Source organism: Porites lutea, chromosome 8, assembly GCF_958299795.1.
Source record: "Porites lutea chromosome 8, jaPorLute2.1, whole genome shotgun sequence".
NCBI lineage: Eukaryota > Metazoa > Cnidaria > Anthozoa > Scleractinia > Poritidae > Porites > Porites lutea.
This window is the reverse complement of record NC_133208.1, coordinates 16,825,584-16,845,583: the sequence shown is the minus strand read 5'-3', so window position 1 is coordinate 16,845,583 and position 20,000 is coordinate 16,825,584. Positions and strand designations below refer to the sequence as shown.

Below are 20,000 nucleotides of genomic sequence, written 5' to 3'. Positions count from 1 at the left end.
TGGGGGTGTTCATTAAGGAGCACTTGAGCCTTGCAGGTAATTTGATTCTTAACTTTGATCCACCCATTTTTTAATTCGCCTCATTGACATGAAGTCATATCCTATTTGCAAACTGATAACATGTGACTGTATAATGATGACTTACACTTTCTGTAGAAAATAGAAAGTTAACTTGATAAGTAAAGAAACCCAAAGTGGTTATAATCATGGGGGTGTTCATTAAGGAGCACTTGAGCCTTGCAGGTAATTTGATTCTTAACTTTGTTCCACCCATTTTTTAATTCGCCTCATTGACATGAGGTCGTATCCTATTTGCAAGCTGATAACATGTGACTGTATAATGATGACTTACACTTTCTGTAGAAAATAGAAAGTTAACTTGATAAGCTAGTGTAGAAAAGAGAAAAGGAAAAAGGCCTTGTATTTCTGCAGATCATTTTTATTAGAATTACGGTTTAATATTTCCTTCAGGAGTTAAGAAGAACTGGTCCCAATGTATGGGTCTTTTTACATGTTGCTCATATGGTAAAGCACTGCAGCACTATACATGTAAATAGAGTGGTCATGGGTTCAAATTCTATTGCGCCTTGAAATTTTTGGGCTTAATTAGCAATTGTTATCTGCATTTAAGGAAAAGACCTTATAAAAGCATGCCTTACATAATTTTGTTAATGCATCTAGTTTCACACAATAGCTTTATTTATTATATGAATGTTTTTGTTATTAGTTACATTGTAATGATGGCAGTGGGAAGTTGCCAGCATACAGAGGTCTAGTTGATGCAGTGCAGTCCATTGTCAGAACAGGGGGTTTACTGCGCTTTTCAAAAAATAAAGCCAACTCACGATTGCGTTTTTCGCTGCCGTCAATCATCTTAACGGACCTCTTAGGAAACAAAACTTTATTTTAACGGGTTCAAAAGGTCATGGATTGTGATTTCTGATTGGTGGATTTTGATCCGTTTTGTGAGTTTCTGTGATTCAAGGTTCGTTGCTTGTGATCGTAATTATGATTGACGGCAGCGAAAAACGCAATTGTGAAGACGGCTTTTGAGCTTTAGAGTTCGCATGTTTGTAAAAAGCGCAGTAAAGTTCAGTGCAAATGGTGTAAATGACAAATTAGCCCACTTGAAACGTTTAACCGAGATGAAAAATGTCAGCTACATGTGTTCTGTTCACAAGGGCTACGTCCCAGGACTGTTTGGTGTGTCACATGGTACTCTACAGTTCATGGCTTATGAAAAACTTAAGAAAGACTACAGCAACAACAACAACAACAACAAATTTTATTGAAAATTTGAAAATAACTAATATTACATTACTTTCCCACCCGCAAATAGCTTATAAACTAATCGAGGCGGGGGGAGCTGAAGACGTATTACAAAACAAGATTTATATATAGATGGACTAAATAACAGTGAAGACACTACTATACAGTAAATAGAATTCCAACTTACATAAAACAAGACAAGTACATAAAGATTACGAAGAGAGGGTAACCAAAAGTATTAAATAACTTAATAAGACGGGAGACTTCGACATAATCATCTTCTGACCGCAACAAATTTAGTAATAATTCCTTTATTTTTTTAACGAAAGGACGAACGTTTAAGTATTTTAATCAAATAAGGAATACAGTTCCTTGCTAAGGTATTCAAGGCTGTGAGATTTTTCTTTAGCGGAAGGGGCGGCACTGCTGCTTTGTTGTTGAAATAAATCTTTTAGTCTTGAAATCTCCTCCGTTAATGTTAAAACTTTAGATTTGAGATCGTTATTTTCTCTTCTTAGGTTGGAAACAGACTCAGGCATAATATGACACACTAAACAAGATAACGAAACAAATAGAAGAAAGCAGAAGGAACACTTAAACATTAGAAATTTACGAAATGTTACGCGGAGCACTGAAACACACGACCGTCCATTTTAGCCACATCACGTGGTTAACAGCCGTTACTTTCGGGTACACCAATCAATAAAAAAAATTGGTAAGTTATTAATTGAATGAGTCGTAAGTGGTTATTGACATTGATCATCACTTAAGGTATGTTCACGAGCATGGATGTACACTTGATGAATAGTACAGAAACTATATATTTTCATAATCACAACAGGATATGATTGTATAATTACCTAGGGTACTGTTTTTTTGCGTTCTCTGCTTGAGAGGATAAACATGTATTTGTTTCTTACTGTTCAGTTGGTTGGGGAAAGTGATCTTGACCGCCTAATATAAGCTATATACTGTAAGATTGAACGGCCTAGATTGTAAAGGGAATGACTTGTCTTTTGACCCCTTTTTGGAGTGTAAACAGAGTAAGCTTGTCCGTTATGTATCAAGGCTTTTGAATATGGTATGTTTCACTCTATCACTCGTCTCTCGAAAGCTGACATAAGGGAGGGCAAATTACGTATTTTGGTCTGAGGTAGGGTTAGGCTTTCAGGAAGCATGCTGCACACCCCCACCGTAATTTCCAGAAGTACCCCCCCCCTCCTTTCCCTTCTCTGCCGGTGGACCAGTGCCCTCGTTTTCCTTAAAGGCACAGCATCACTAGAAATCTCGCAAATAATGGAGCTTCACTCGCTGATGTATATGATAATTGAACCCCAAGAACATGATTTCATAGTAATTCATTCTCCAACTAAGGCACAGAGAAAACATAGTCAATGTTTTTTTTTCCCCTCAATTTTCTTCAAATAACACTGCTACATTTAAACACTTTGGTCCCCTGTGTCCCGACCAGCCCTTAGTCAAGCGGAAAAACCGCGCCTTTAAGATTCCTAAGTGTTCGGATCTGGCCTGCCTGGATAGGCTACCAACTGTCTCTCTCTGCCAGAATTAATGAAGCTGTTCACTTATACCAACAGGTCTTTGAAAAATAAGAAAAAAGTTAAAGCCCTTTTTCAAGATGTGAGCAAACCATAGTCAACGTTATTTAAGCGATTTCTCCGAAAAAGCCCTGTCAAACTAGAAACATCGGCCTAGCCTTTTGAAGTTCTACTTCGATCTGGACGTATCTTTATCTTAAGACACACTTGTTTGTGAACTTTGTGTTTACACGGAAGGGTGGGCTGACCCGCTTGCCGAGATCTCGACTCGAGCAACCGGGCGCTCGGCCTCGGCCTCTCATATAAACACAACAACAACTTTATGATGAAATAAGGCTTGAGCCGAGCCAGCCCGGTAAAGCGGACCAGCCCGGCTAACCAAGATCAAACATGCCCTTATAGTTTGCATTGTTTCTCCCTCCTCCTAGAGTTGAACAGAGTATTTGATAATGGGATCATTATTATCTTCGCTGCCACAGCCACGTATCCGTATCAAGTAGTCAGATCAATACTACAGGTAAACAGACCTCCTACTTATTTTTCAGCGTAAGGTCGGCATCTAGTGATTCACGTTATTCTGGAGAGCAAGAGACGCACTGGGACAAGACAAACAAATGCTCGCATCATTAAAACTCGTAATATTCTTTGTTTGTCTTCTCCTAGTGCGATTCTTGCTCACTAGCATAACGGGGGTTTTTTGTACCATGTGAATGGCTAGCTGCAAAGGGCCTATTAAGTTTATGAACGCATGCAAAACCTCACGGCTGGTTTTCCCTAGCGACGGAGTCTGGGGCAGTCGTAGAACTCGTATTACCCAGTCAAAAACAAAACTCGAACTCGTAAACAGGGTCGTAAGCGCGGAGGAACTGCAAATCAGAACGTTGCCGTTTTCTTCCGACGCCACCTATGGCACAATCGCTTACAATCTAATGGAACCAGGTAGTCGAAGTTGTCTCTAAGATTGTAAAATCTTTAAAATTCGTTTTGATTAACCATAAAACGGCTAATTCTGGAGGAAAAGTGTCAAGAGAGAGTAAGGTTCTTAGCTTAAGTGTTTTTAAATATAGAAAAAGGAAAAAAAGTGTCAGTTCTCAAACGCTCCTTTGTCCTTTTGTACAGTTATAAGCAAATTTATTCAGTCATCAGAGCTCATTCCCTCACATTGCAATGTTTTTTTTTTTCTTTTTTTTGTGTTGCAGAATCAATACACGATGGCTGAAAACAACAGAGTAATGGAGGTCATCTGTAAAACGTTCAGGTGAGATGAGGGACTCGCTCTGTCATTTTCTTTTCTGTTGAAAGCGGGTTTTGAAGGTGAAATTGTCCAGCACTCCAAGATTTATACCTTAAACAGTCACCTTCTGACGTTAGCTTTTTTGTCGACTTTCTAGATTCGAAGGAGTGAGGGGATTTTATAAAGGATTGGTTCCTAATGTTCTCAGATAATATCCCCAACATTAAAGAGCTCCTAGATTTTAAACCTCTCTGTATGACAGTAGGTAATTTGCAGGCTCTAGTTTTCAAAAGGTACTACTGGATAACGCTATCCACTGGATAAATCTCTATCCAGTGGATAACGCTGTTGGTATCAATAATACTTCTGATACTTATCCACTGGATAGAGATGTGTCGGGTTTATTGCGCTATAGAACATTTGAACAACTGGGGCCAAAACTGTAATGTATATGTCGCGGATAAAAGGACAACAGCACTTATTCTCTTTAACAGTAAGCTCGGTATTCACACGTGAAAGATCAGTGCAGTTATTAAGGCAACTGTGCGTAAACAAAGCCAAATAACAAAATCTCGAGAGGCAGCATACGAGGACGCCACTGGATGCCGCTATCGGTCCATTCGCGAGCTTACTGTTATCCTCCCACCCCGAACTATATATGATTAGTGAAACAAAAGAGGTGGTAGACCACACAACCTAAGAAACATTTCCTCTTTTTGTTCAACAATAGTAGCAGTTGAGTCTTTTAGAACACCGTGCGAAAGTGTTGGTATCAAACTTCCCCGACATTCATCAAAATTCGCGAAGTTGGAGAGGAAATATCGGTAAAATTTTGGTGCATTTATTGTTCTATTATCGGCGAAATTTTGCGCAATGAGACGAACTATCGTTGCGAATTTTCGCTTAGGCGGCACGAAAATTCGGCTCAAAACGAAAGTTCAGTGCTATTCGTCCACTTTTGATGAACTATTAACGAGAGGAATGATGAAGGAAACAAGGCCAAAGGCTTAAAAATAATGATAATAAGTCAAGAATTTATAACGCGCAAATATCTATGTAAGACCCCTTTTTGTTCCTTTTTCCCCCACTACGGAGCCTGGTCCCAGGCTAATGTAGTGATAGTCAAATACGAGATATTATTATTGTCTTTTCCGATTATTAACCTCACTTCCCGATCGTCTGGTCTGAGACAAGGTCTGAAACAGACTGCAGAATGACATTTTCTCTTTGATAATGAACCCTTATTGGTGGCGACTGGCCGCGATTTCAAACCTGGGCCTCCCACATGCCGCATACCAACTGCTTTATTTGGCTGAAATGAGGCTCATACGAGAAACAGACAAACCAAACAACACACAAAAAGAGACATGGAAAATTGAAATGATAATAGAAAATGATAACTGTAGTTTGACCTGTTAATATAATGATCATCCTCGCCCGGTACTTAAGAGACTTGTCACCTAATGAAGGTGGTCGCTCAATGAAAGATCGCAAAAACTACCCACTGGGTGTGGCCTTGCAACTTTGATAGTCTTAATAGAAGAACACTTCATTCAATCCTCCATTCTAATAAATTATTAAATCATCGTCAGGTGATCTTTACTAGGGCGACTCTGATCTGTATTGATCTTTCATTTTCTATTCTTTCAACAAAGTTGCTAACTTGTACGGGGGAAATAAACTTACCGTTATGATAAAGCACTATCCGTTATCCTGCCGGCCCTGAACCAGACAGTGTTTCCGAGCCTTGACGCTCACACCGAAATGTCTCATTCCTTCATTTTCTTACATTTATGGATGGCCGCTAGTAAACACAGGCAAAAATAACAAGAAAGGCAAACCATGGGCTGCAAAGGGGTGGCCGAGGTCGCTTAATAAAAGTGGCCACTTGTTAAAGATGACGATTACAATGTTTGTACTGTATGTAGGGAAGATCGGGGCTTTGAAAACAGGTTGCTCAATACTGTTCAAAAAAAAAAAAAAACTGGACAAAACGTATAGGAAAGGCATATAAAAAAAAACATAGTAAAAGGCACGTGACGAATGTTTGTGGTTGAGTTTGTTTGTGTTTGTTTTTACAGAGTGAATCCAGCGTGTGCTCAGACATTCGTGGTTCACGAAAACGTCATCGATTTTCTTATTCCGTCCAGCTAACGTAAATAGACCAATCACTGATATATTGTGCTGCATGACACGTCTCTTACCCGTTTACAGTCTCTTATTTTTAAGGTGGAACTGGATTTCCTGTGTGTATGTTGAAAGAATTTCATACGTACGGCGTTTCTTCAGCAACAGGCGTGGCACAGCCAATGTATATGTATATTAGAGAACATAACGATTAAGTCCGGGCTTATGTCGCTCTCTCTTCTTCTGTAACGCATGCATGCCAGGGTGACATGCGGGCACGCGCCCATGCAAAAAAAAAAACAAAACAAAACAACAACAACAACAACAAAAACAAAAACAGACCATCGATATTTTTTGTAAGTTTTATAGTAACATACGATACTAAGGACTCTTTCACATCAATTACGTGAAAAAAAGACCTTTGTTTTCCTTACCTTTCGCAGGCAAAAACGTGTCGAGAAGTCTGTGTTTATACTTGCCTTTTGGGGCATTCATGGACCTGGATTTTCAGAGACACACTGCAAAGACCCTTTTTCCTACCAATTAAGAACAAGGTTCCTACTCTAAACGAACGCAGCCATCGCTTTCATTTGTTTTGCACTACGATACTTCGTCCCGTCCTGAGTCTTTCCAAAAACTGAGCAGTATGGCAAAGAAATAATGTATCTGGCCGTGATGTTTTTAACTTTGAATAATCAATACCAGAAGCATATAATCCCAGAACGTCTAACTTCCCCTTATGTGTTAAGAACCATGCTGGGTGTTTTTAGCCGACGCAGCCGTCCAATCAGAAGCACGGAAAATTATTTTGCCCAAATATGGAATCAGAGAATTCGAGGCTGAAAACTTTGAGCTTGCAACGCTGTGCATGTATCTGTCTACAGCCGAAAGAAATCGTTTCGTGGCATCAGAGATAAAGTAATTATGCTGCTATAAAATGTAACCCTGGGAAAATATAAAGAGCAACAAAGTTATAAGCGGTATGGCTTGAAACCATCGATCAGTTGCGAATAAGACAAGGATGTTTACATTTCTTCACGATATTGCAAAGCCTCTCGCGGAAATCAACAAAATGCATCAGCAGTCCTGTTTGACCGACAAAGATCATCCTGAGGTTACTAGCTGCAAACCTATCTACCACGGCAATCCAGTTATCTGCAACTTCTGTTCTCATTCAACAAAACCAGCATGGCGACTGCAAACAAAATGATATGGCAAGCTTTGCAGAAGCGTTGCACAAGGCGCCGACGAAGTCGGAACAGAATCCTTTGTGAGTGTAGTTTTTTTAATTTCTTCAGAACAGTACGCGAACATTTGTATGGCAGTGTTGATTAGACGTGTGACATGTAAAAGTTTGTTTTCATTTTGAGGACAAAGAAAAGTTTCAAGCTGCGAAATTCACCTTCGAGGACTTCGACCCTGTTTCTTTCACGGCGGGGCGCTTGTCCTTTTCTGAACTGCGACCAAGTCAGCAACCTTTTTAAAGAATTTTCAGGTAAACTTACATTTTACACATTATGCTCAAGGAAAGTACGTTATTGAAAGGAAATTTTTGTATTTATAAATGTTTCATAGACGTTTTATATATTTTTGATACAGTTTTTAAGATAAATTGAGAAATGCACCCGATCTGAGATTACGTTTTGCCATGTGCTCACGCCCATTTTACTTTTGGGAACAGATCCACGATCCAGTCAGTGTTACGTGAATTGCTTTTAACGGTAAACTTATGGGTTTTCGAATAAAAAATTTCAAGAAACAATTTGTCTGTTTATTGTTTTCTGTTTGTTCATTTATAACATTAGTTGAAACGTGATCGCCGGCATCTTATTACACGCATCACTGCTGCGAAGATCTCAGTGAATTTTATGCAATTTTTACTTTCGAGTTCAGCAACTACTGAATTTTATTTGAAAATATGTGTTACTAGTTATTCTTGATAGACAGTAAGTGATTTTGTAAAAGTTATTTGCGCTAATGGTCACGCAAAAACCGTTTTTGAAGTAACAACTTTAAGAAATCGCTTCTCTTACGGTGCTTGTCATTTGTAGTCGACTTTGTCTTGTTAGGAGGAAATAACTCATTCCTGGTCATTTGGGGATTAATGCTATATCCCGGTTAATTTTTCGCCAAATATTACCTCGTAAAGCGGTAAATGGTTTTTGCACCGCATCATTTTAAACATCGCCGATACAAGTTTCGCGCGACAATCTCGCTTATCAGTAATTCTATGATATAAGAAGTAAATTTTGATTGGTTCCCTAAAAAACCCCAGCATTGCGACAAAGTTATACGCTCCGGGGTTATATGCTTTTGTCAATACTATATACAAAGCTCGCAACCCAAGCGACCGAAAGAATCCCTCTCGCCATTTTCTCAATCCGCAAATACAAAATGACCAAAGAGAAGAATATTTTTCTATCTCCCTTTATGTGCGCTTAACATTATTTATTGTACATTTTTTCCTATAATAGTGTGCGCACAAGCGTGTCTTAAATAGTACTCGTAATCAATAGTAAAGGTGCTAGACTTTAGTTATCAGTATTTTAATGAACTACAGTTACCATAGTGTAATAATATACTATTAAACTTTATATTCACTGGTCAATCGCCCTTAAACATTTTGAAGTGTTATATAGCTGGATTTTTTTTCCTTACAGCGCGAGCTCTCATTGGTTACTTTAAGGTCACATGACATCTAACAATGAAACTGTTTCCCGCCAAAAACTCTGAGCGGGCAACATTGCATAATCTCAGTATGACGTCAGATGGTAACAGTGCACTGTTATCCGCGAATGTTGGCCGACGTCAGCTGTTACAGCGAGGTTTAATGAATTTCCAGCTTCGAAATTTTCAGCTAAAAAACAACTCACTCGAAGACTGCTCCCTCGGGAAACAGTAAATTTTGTTTTCCTCGGGACCAGTTATTTAAGTGTTTAATATTATTTTATGAAATAACTAAGATAGTACGCGCGTTCTGATTGTATAAAACCTATGGTTTATTGTGCCAGTAAACTCATAGAAAACTTCAAGTTATTTTGAATTATTTTATTTTAGCGGCGTGATAACCCACTTGGGATGTTGGGAGAACAATTGAAAAGGATGTAAATCACTCGCCTTCGGCTCGTGATTTACAAGCTTTTCTCGTGTTCTTCCAACATCCCGCGTGGGTTATCACGCCTGTAAACCCATAGAAAGTGTGGTCTATTGCTGAAGTATGATGCCAAAAATCACTAGAAGTCATAAACTATAACCTTTACAAAAGGCTTTGGATGAAGATGAATGACATCGCACGCCTTTAGCACTAATCGTCATACTCCAAACTGACATTTCCCTCTCACAAGACATTCTGAGACATTTCCTTTTTCCCACATGAAATTTCTGTCTCTTGAAATTTCTGTTTGAGAAATGTTCATGAAAGTCTAAGTCTCTTCAATTTTTAAGAAAAAAAAAATTCAGAAGTGCGTGGGTAGGAATCGAATGAGAAGCGTGGAATCTGAACTCCATCACCTATACCACTAGGCCACTGAGGATTCGCTAACGATTGAGGGTTTGATTTGAAAATATATACCCAAACCCCAAATAGAAGCTAACCGTTTATCGAGTCAGTGCTTAACCCTAATCACTATTCTCAGGGCTTAACCCTAATCAGTATTGATCAGTGCTTAACCCTAATCACTATTTTCAGGGCTTAACCCTAATCAGTGTTAAAAGTCAATGCGGCTCCTTTCTTTGTAGAGAATTCCCTTATGTATGAATCATAATATGTCAACGTCAGTTGAGTATTAACCAGTTAGGTTCCCTCGTGCGCAGGCTTTTTCAAGGTTCTGCATAGCGCAGTCCTGGGCCTGAGTGGAGAATAATGGGAACGAACAAGAGCAGGGGGTGATGGGAAAGCAAAACCTTTTTTTTTTTCTTCCCTTTTAATCAAATTAAATACCCCGAGAACCATCGCGAGCGACTGCGGACGAGGCAGGTAAATGACCGTAAATTGCATCCTGATAATGAAATCTAGTAACGTTTTCAGGGGTAGGCATTTGAACAAACGATGGCAGAATACGTCATCTGTGCAAAATCACTTTAAAGGCGATTGAAAAATATAATATCGGTATGGTTTCCGAAAAACTTATCGAAACACCTCAAGTGATGGAAAGGCAAAATGACATATCAGATGAATATCTGATGGCATGGAATAAATACTCTGGCAAGTTATATTTGATTGTTACACAAAAGAACAAAATGTTGGGATAATATGAATGGAAATATATAGCAATTAACGTTGCTTACTCATAGGAATTAATAAATCGCATTGAAATATGTGCTAAACATATTAAAAATCTAGTAACTACACCTAAGTCAACAACTAACGCTAGCAGTGAAACTTATATCCTGAGATTTCAACCCTTTGCGTTGCGTCTGCAAATACAAATGTAGAAATGAGAGTTGACAAGAAGGCACTAATATATAGATTTAGCTAGGGCTAAAAAGCGAGGCTCCCATTAATAAATTTATAATTTAAATCAAACAATAAACTTGTATTCCACAATTCAGTTACCTTTAGAGCACATTCGTGTGACTTTTCAGGGAAAGGCTAAGTGATTTTACAAGAAATAATTTTGCAAACAGCCCAAGAGTGAACCAAATCTCACATCAAGTTGATAGCCTCATAAGTACACCCAAAAACTGGCAATCATCTTCGATCACATTTATTAAGAGCCATAATGGCTCTTGATCACCGTAGATTAATTAGGTCTAGAAAAAAAAGTCCGGCCGAATTTTTTGCGTTCGACAAGTTTATTTTATAAAATCTTGCCAACAAATCTCGGTGCGTGTAAACCAACCTTTTATATCATTTATACATCACATCTGAGGTGAAACAGTACTATGAGGCACTATTTTTGTCATACAGACCTCGGACAACAGAATGCAGTATTTCACAATATTGCGATACAAATTGCTATTCAGGACGATCGAAGCACGCGTGGGCTTTAGCCGTAAACCGTTGAAAAAATTTTCAAAATCATCTATACGGCCAGCCGGTTCTGACTTTTAAAGTGCTAGCAGTGGCGAGTCTTTGAATGAACATTAACAGGGTTACGCTCTAACATAATAAAGAATTTATTATGTTTATTTTTATTTTAAAACGGTTTAACGCGCGGCATTTTGAGTACTCCGGGAAGCGTTGTTTACTGAACGACTGAAAACAATCGGCACAACCAGGGGGGGGGGGGGGGGGGGGGGGGGGGCTGGCAGCGAGGTCTGGAACCGAGTTTACATGATTGCCCCAGTTAAGAAATTCGGCCGAGTGAGACTGAGTACAAATTTTCATTGATTTTAAGTTTTCCCGCGTACAAATATCAAGAAAGGTTTCTACGAACTTTTTTAATGGACCTTTTGGACATCAGGAGGCGTGATGTATGAACAGTTCATGGATGACTTCACTCATCGTGATTCGGGATCTCGGCAAGTTCAGTTATTTTTACGCTTCGTGAATTTTCGAGCGACCGTCTTGCTCCATCTCTTATATTTTTCCACTTACAGTGGTATTAAGACTCTCTTCCTTGTCTTAAACATATGCTACGAGCACAATATATTGGTATGAGTCTTGCAACAGTCATATGTGAATGTTCATTAAACCACTGATTTTCTACTTCGCTGTTTGTAAGTTTGTTTGTGTATGCCGGGAGGCACAACAAATATTTATGGGCGTAAATACAGAATACAGGGCCCTTTTTGGTAAAAACCAGGGTAAATGTTCCAATCACTTTGCTTCACATATACTGGGTCTGTCAGTATAAGCTATTTTTAATATCAGAAGGCTGGGAGGGGTTTACTGAACCTTGAAAACCTTCACTGGAATGTCATTGGAGTGATAATCAATAAATTTCCAACAGCAATACCGTATTTAGTAGTTTTGTATTGTATAGTGACTTCGGTTTCAAGTATTTCCTTGAAATTGTTGGTACAAAAAGTACCCTTTAGTTATGAATTTTACTTGAAATGATTATAGTGGTTTAGCGTAAGAACAAGAGGCTAATTCAGTTGCTAATAAGAGTGAGTACATCAGGACAGAGTATGCGTTGGGAAAATCCCTCAAAGGACTGAAGTACAGGAAACAGAAAAAGGAAAACTGAATGTTTTGCAAAGTTTATAAAGAAAATCAGAAGAGTGACGCTTGAAAAATATACAGCTTAAGTTTATTGTTTGTGTAAGTTATGAATGTGATTACAACTAAATTATACAAGGTAAAATTGATTTTTTATCAACCATCAAAAGAAGTTATTGTCGGGCTTGAGCCCTATCCTCTCAGCAGTTCTTTCTACGATACTACCCTTGGCTTATTTGGCCTAGATGGGTATGTGCTGCTGATTTAGGGTGGTGACCATTTCACCCTTTAGAGTTTTGAACAAGCTGTCTGTTTGGGTTGTGAAGGTTGAAGAAGCAGCAGTCTATAGAGTACAGTCTATTGGTACCACCCCCACCCCCCAAGTTTTGCCATGTTTCTAAGTTTAAAAGCTACTTTAATTCTGTATGCTAAAGGAAATGAATCAGGATTATAAAATAAGGTCTCTGGGCTTAAAATGGGTAGGGAATTGCCCAATGTGTCCTACTACCCATACTCTCTTTCAGTGTAAGCCCAGGGAGGTGATCTCACATTTAATTCCCTTTTACCACTTGTTGTAACAGCAAAGTCAGTGAAGGTTTATGGTCTCTGAAAAACATTTTTGCCAGCCTCAACACAAGTTTCTAACTGTTACTGTTCACTGTAAATAATGTTATCTTAATAATCATTTTACATTTTTTTCCAAGGCATCCTATGGTGTTTTCAATATCCACCAGTACAAGGCAATTTTTAAGTTCATAGGGTTTACTTTGATTTCATTAACAGTAAACTACATTTTTACACAGACACAAACTAACCTGGCAGGTTGATGTCTGAAGGTGTAAAACACTACATGCAACTATAAGGCAAAAACTGATCACAGTGGCCAAAGGAAAGGCAAAAATAGAAATGTCATCATTTTTTTAATTTTATAAATTCCCTTTGAAGCATATTTAGCCAGATGCAGTCCTTGTCAAAACATGTAAACTTGAACATTTATTTTCTGACCTTAGCTAATCTTTTTTAAACCATACTCTTGTTCCAGTGGGTAGTGTAGTTTTTGGAATAAAATATTTATAATTTCTCCCTCTTTGTTTGCAACAAAACAAAACACAATTAAATGAGGACTGAAACTGAAGGCAGTGTAGTAACTGCTGTCATGAAAAGAGAATTCCAAACACACAAAATAATTACCCTTTCATTTGCCTATATTCATTTCTTAGAAAGTACGGTAAAGTTTAAATTAGATCACACGAAGATAAGAACTTAAGCATATCAAGAGTGAATGATTTATTTAGCTTCTAGTACATAACAAAATACATGAACTACGAGATTTGACCATATACCACTCAATCATCCAACGCAACTCTGTCAGGATAAGTTCACAATCAAGGATGAAGAATTAAGAATCTCAATCATCATTTCTTTTCGTCTTAAAGTTGTAATAAAACCGTAAACAACTCTGACAACTCTTCTACTTGACCACGGCCACCGCGCTTTTTTTAATATCACGAAGGATTAATTTTCGGCCTTTCACTTGAAAATATAAACTCTTCTACATACGCATTGGAGGGTTGGCCCTTCTTCTGGTTTTGTGGGTCTTCTAAACAGAAACACCGCTTGAAAGCCTGTAGTGAGCCAAAAGGTCGGGCATCGAGGAACATGTACAATGACTGTTCACTGGTCTCGTTCTTAGCGTAGTAAACCGCATGTAATGACAAACGCAAGACCAGAAGAAAGGAAAACGTAAGCTCCACATTACTGCGGAAAAATCGGTTACAGCAAAGAAAGCAATGATCAACAGGGCCAAAAGCGAATTTACTTCACACTATCGAATCGCTGCGAAGACGAACTTCTTGATGTTGTTGTTGTTCCAGCCCGTTTCGCGCATGCTCGCTACAGTTCTCGAATGATTGACAGATTTCTTAACTGGGGCGATCATGGAAAGCCGAAAAGCGGCAAGATCATAGGCCGTTGCCAGCCCCCCTCCCCCCCCCCCTGGGCACAACGATTAAAATTACAAGAGAGAGTACTAACAATCAATAAAAGAAATATAATTCGATGAAACATATACAGAGGCGACAATTTTCATTCAGGAAGACAAGTATTAAAGTGTCTCTAAAATCCTGAGTCTTCGAGCTTAAAGCTGAAGTTTATGTTTTAAGCCGGCTTCCCGGTGTTTGCTTTTTTCAAAGACGAACTCGAGGCAAGAAAATCACTCAAACCTTTCTTTTACAGCCAGAATTATAACTAAATATTCTTTGAAACGTTTCCTTACCATTTGCGGTGAGAAAATGTCTAAAGGCTTTTTAAAGATCTGTAAGCTTATAACAAACCTGATGCTCGGTCAGATCATTGTCTCAAATCTTACAAACGTGCGTAAACAAAATAGCCGCATAAACGACGCTCGACTTCATTAAATTAGGAATAAAAAACAAACATCAAATACAATAATTACTTGGGCTTACCACTCGAGATGCAGCTCCTGGACTTTGCAACCCTCTTACGCATTAAGCAAGATGAAAACGAAAACGATGCCATCCGAAATCGGATTTCCGACTTTGACTCAACCAAAAACCCAATAAAGAAACTAGTCATGAACAACAGAAGACTCCTGATAGCAGGTGGATTTCATTTTGCACATCCAGTGGAAAAAAAAAGTTAAAAACATCACAAGTTGACACAAAACTCTGTCAGCTTCAGCTGCCAAAGTAAACAAGATTCAAGATGCTGGATAAATTTTCCGCATGAACTCACCTGTCAAATTTTGACCAATCAGAGCATAAAAATTGGACGTAGAGCGTGACCAACGCATGAACATGGCGAGAAAAGTCAAAAGCAACTGTCTTCCCTGCCTGTAGCAGCTGGCTGAAGTTTCGCGTCCGAGGTCAGTTTGAAATCAAAATTTTAATTGTGCGGCACATAAACACAACATATTTCATATGAATTTTAAAAGAAAATTAAACTTGAGCCTGCGATCATTTGAAAGCCAGTACCTTTTCAGCGGATAACTTCAAAAAAACACTTGACCTCGATGGGTCGACACCTGAGCCCGCGATACAGTCAAGTGATACTGGTCAGCGGATACCTTGTTTTGACAGCTGTCAATGGATCACAGCATTGACGTGTATCAGTTTTCCTGTGCTCCGATCCCAAACTAGCTAGAAAGTATGAGACTGAACATTGATCGCGATCTAGTAAAATAATTAACTGGTCAGCGGACAGCTTCCAAATAAATCACGTCACCTCAGTGAGTTGACACATGAGCCCGCGATATGGTTATGGGATAATGGTCAGTGGCTATCCTGTTTTGACAGCTGTCAATTGACCATATTGTGAATGTCCAATGTAAAAGATGTGGACTTGGCAAGACACACCTGAGACACTCCTCCCTTCCTTTTGATAGTCTCCCCTACCCCACCCGTACAATCTGTAGACGCGTACGCTCGGTCAATCACGTGACAACCAAAGGAAAAGAGGTTGACCATAATCTATGGGTATGGGGCTCTGTCCCACGCGCGCGAGCCCCGCTAAAAACCTACCCTCAAAACGTGGAGTAGGAACGCGCGACGAAACCCTATTAACCATCCTATGCCCCTTGTTGAAGAAGCTTGACTATTGCACTTTTTGAGCTTATCTTTTAAGTGTTAGTATATCACTTCTTAAAGTGCCCATAAACTAAACATTATTGTTTTTTAATTAAAAGTACCAGAGAGTACACATTTCTACGAGCCTCCTCGAAAAAATCATATGTTTTGCAATTTGAACACAATGTGATTTTCAGAAATGTGAAACGTTCAAAGTTGCCACCATTTTGGCACACTATAAATTAGTCTTCTTTCGGAAGCCCACCGGAAACAAAGTAGCGGTGACGTCCATTAAAAAAAAATTAAGGAACACTTATTTTATAACTTAAGACACAAGTAAGCAAGTGTAGAAAAATTTCTTTCTTCATACTGAAACTGCTGTTAAAAAGGTAAACCATTCTAGTAAGATGCGTCACAGGGAGATGCAACAACACTGGTGACTCTAAGAAAGCGTTAGCCTTCCACGCAGGCGTTTTTAGGGGAGCTCGTATTTTGTCCCTTCCCACAAGGGACGAAAGACGAGCTCCCTTAAAAACGCCTGCGTGGGAAGCCAAGAAAATAAACACTCTCTGTCACACAGGTTGTCCTATGTATAGTTGTGTTTTACTCATGGTTTATAAAACAGAATATAGAACAGAACGTTCAGTATCTTTTGTTATCATATTTTTGATCATGCGTTTAGTTACTCGAACGATTACGATGTTGTGATGAGCAGTGCGTGCTCCTTTTTAAGCGTTGATCAGCGACAGTTGCCTAAGAAGAAAAGAAGCGTGCATTACTAAATCCGGAGCCTGTAACCTAAACAGCCTATTCTGACATCCATTCTCACAGCAGATTCAGACAATTAAATTTTCAGAGTTAGAAGGCTGACGTTTAGCTTTTCTTTGAAGATTCCTTTTGACAACCTTAGATTTCCTAATTCAAGAAATTAAATCTGTTCTATTAATAAAAAAAAAAAAAGAAAAAAGAGAGAAAGAGAAACTAAAAAGGAATTGATTGGAAGTTTAAGTTATATTAAATATATCGCTTAGTTTTCTGCTGAACTCAGTTCGTGTTATCTTGCAGTTAGCGGGATGAGTCAAGATAAAATACCTCCACCTCATCAGGTGAGAATTTGTCTCCAGGCCCCTTCAGGATTCTGTTCTTGTTGTTCACTGAAGCTGGAACAGAGTAGATCCGGCCCAACTGTGCTTTTGAAAACGCCTTATAGTCAAGATAAATTTGCAGGTCATCACCAAACTTTGGACCACAATATGAATCCCCCTTAATTGCATATTTTGTCATTTCTGGCATAACCTTGCTCACAAACGGTGCCAGCCTTTCAGAATTGTTGAGAGAAAAGATAAACGCGTTGGGGGTTTTGCCATGTTTACCACTGGATTCTAACAAAACAAAACAAAAAAGCATAAAATAGGAATTTCAAATAATTGAATATACTTCATGTTTTTGATTTCTTAATTAACGTTTTTGTTACCATGTATATTTTCCCTTCAGAAGACAGTAAAATTAAGCCTATTTGTGAGAGGACGTCATTTTTTTTGGTTAATCTGATTATTGTTACTGCTAGAAATCTTTTATCGCAACGCCTCGCGTAAGGCAGTACAAACAAATTGAAACCCGCCAATAGGTAAAAACAATATGGTTAAAAAAACACAAACTCAAAACAAAATAACCACAAAACGAGGGAAAATTATAATATTTAAGACGGAATCGATCAGGAAATTGAGTAATTCCAATTTTCAGTGGGCAAAAACCTTGTACCATAGTATTCTAAACAATATTGCATTCTTTTTTACATTTTTCAAGGGCTATAGATGTAATCAGTTATCTGTAATAACACACAAAGAAAATTTCTTATTAGAGCCTGAGAAAATAAAAGTCAAATATCAAAAAACGACATGTACAGATGAAATTTTCAGAATTTTACCTATGTATTCAGAATTTTTTGTGAAATTTGACATTTATTTTCTTGGGCTCCCAGGAGAAATAGTCTTTGGTTTATTACAGATAAATGGTGGTCTATTATCAATGCTGCGTTCTGATCGGTTGAGCTACTACTAGGCTACATGTTATAGCCCACTAGTAGCGAAAAACGAGGGTTTTTTGGCGGCAAAAAAGGATTAAAGTGTAGCTTTAACTAGCTATTTTTTTCTTTATTCTCGATATTTTTGACCAACTAGCTAGTTGGATTTTACGCTGTCAGAAGCTACTAATAGAGCTGCATTTATCAAAAATTCATAGATATATTCGAGGAAAATAAGCAGGGTTTTGAAGGTAAAAGCCGTACTTTAACTCAATCCATCACATTTGAAGAATAAGTCTCTTTACGGCGTTGTACAGTATTTGCATGAGGAGAATCGGTCGGGATTTACCAGTAGTAAACATTTCGTCACCCAGGATGAATAACCAACAGTAAACATTTTTCACAGAGGATGAACGAACATTTTGGTCTTTACACCCACTGTGATTGTGGCGTCGAGTTGCATATAAAGCTAAGTCGTGTTTCTGCCTCGCTGTGCACGCACATTCCACGCTAGGCTGCGTAACAGGCGCCTCGTGAGCCAGGCGATGCAAACGCGGCATTTTGCGCGAAGCGCGAGACGAGGGGAGAAGAACAAATAAAGCGCCTGTAACCAGTGCATTGTTCAGGGTCTTCCGCCCACCTACGCCCACAAATATTGACTGACGGCGGTGATGTTAAAAGGGCCAATGAAAAGTCGATCCATTACTCGAAAATTGTTTCCTTTTTGGCTACCAGAAACACCGACAGCAGCATAAACCACAGGAAATAACAACCACGAGGGAATGAATCATCTCAATAATGTAAGACTCAGTGCGGTAAAAATAAGGTTTGCTCAGTCAAAGCTTAGTTTATGTCCAAACACAGCGGCGAGAAAGAAAAGAGGGAAAACCTGTTGTTCAAACAAATTCTAAGGCCACGTTTCAAATTATCACTAGCTTATGAGTAGTGTTTGGCCTGTCAACGAGCTAATTTCAAAAAAGTTAGTAAATCAGGCCTTTTCCAAAACCAGATGGAAGATATACAACAACATCTTTCCTCTTAAGCAATAAATTTTAACCTTTTTTTGTTTTTCCTTTATTTCTGAAACAATTTTGGAAATAAACTAAGAGCTGTTTCTAACAGTATTGTCAAAAGAACATGAACTGCGTGACGGCCATTTTGTTCCAGACAAACATGCCAGAATCACGCCAGAACAACGCGTGTCATCAATTAACCAATTGGAGCGCGACGTTCAAGCAGTGAACGTGGGAAAAGGCAGAACAATATACTAATTATTGCTAGTTCTTTGTTATATTTTGATCACACATAAATTATGTTTTTTCATATCAGATCACCCCCAGAATGATTATGATTGTTAGCGAGACAGCTTGCCCACATGATAATTAGATACAACCCTTCTTCTTGAAAGAAAAACTAATATGTTGCCCCTTTCCTTTGGGATATGAACTCACAGACCTTTACCTCAATGATTCCTTGCGAAGTGAGCGGCCATAAGGCCACACGCGGAGCGAGAAAATATCTTTTTAGTCGAATTTCGTATTTCGCGTGGAACTAGCACGCTTAGCTGGCGCTTTATGAGCCAAGCGAGCGACATTTTGGCCGATGCGCGAGAGAGGAGAGAAACAGCCTCGTTCCCAGGGTTCTCTCCTACCCGTCCCTACTGAGCGGGAGAGATAGGGACGGTTAGGAGAGAACCCTGGAAACGAGGTTGGGCCAAAGCCATGAGCAATCCTGGTTACATGATATTTTGGCGTATTTCTACTTAACACAACATGGGTGTATCCAAAGGTTTAAAAAGTGGGAGTCTCGTTATGAGACGAAAGTAACTAACAGATGTTGTGTCCTCTCTGTAGTAGTCAATTACGTTTAAATGTAAAGACATTTTTCAGCCAAAAGGAAGTGCCCAGGGAAGTCAACCTCAGAAAACATGAAAATTGTGTGAATAGCGGCATACAAGGGCAACTCCCCTGTTCGATCACATGACACATATGACGTAAGCATGACGCTAAAAGGGGTCGAGGAGGGAACGAAAGAATAGTAGGTCGTGTTCTGAGTTTTGTTCATGCTGGTCATGACTCAACCAGAAATCAAAGGTAATGAC

General features: G+C 38.8%; 2 protein-coding genes across 2 annotated transcripts in view; one reads left to right on the top strand and one right to left on the bottom strand.

Annotated features, from left to right (window-relative positions):
- LOC140945265 (uncharacterized) overlaps positions 1–20,000 on the top strand; it is a 207,786-nt gene that overhangs the window by 97,639 nt on the left and 90,147 nt on the right. The window lies entirely within an intron of this gene.
- The window catches only part of LOC140946598 (uncharacterized), an 18,179-nt gene continuing 15,120 nt past the window's right edge, over positions 16,942–20,000 (bottom strand). Inside the window, exon 8 of the mRNA XM_073395718.1 lies at positions 16,942–17,258. Within this exon, the coding sequence (XP_073251819.1) occupies positions 16,942–17,258 (317 nt within the window). The remainder of the gene's footprint in view (positions 17,259–20,000) is intronic.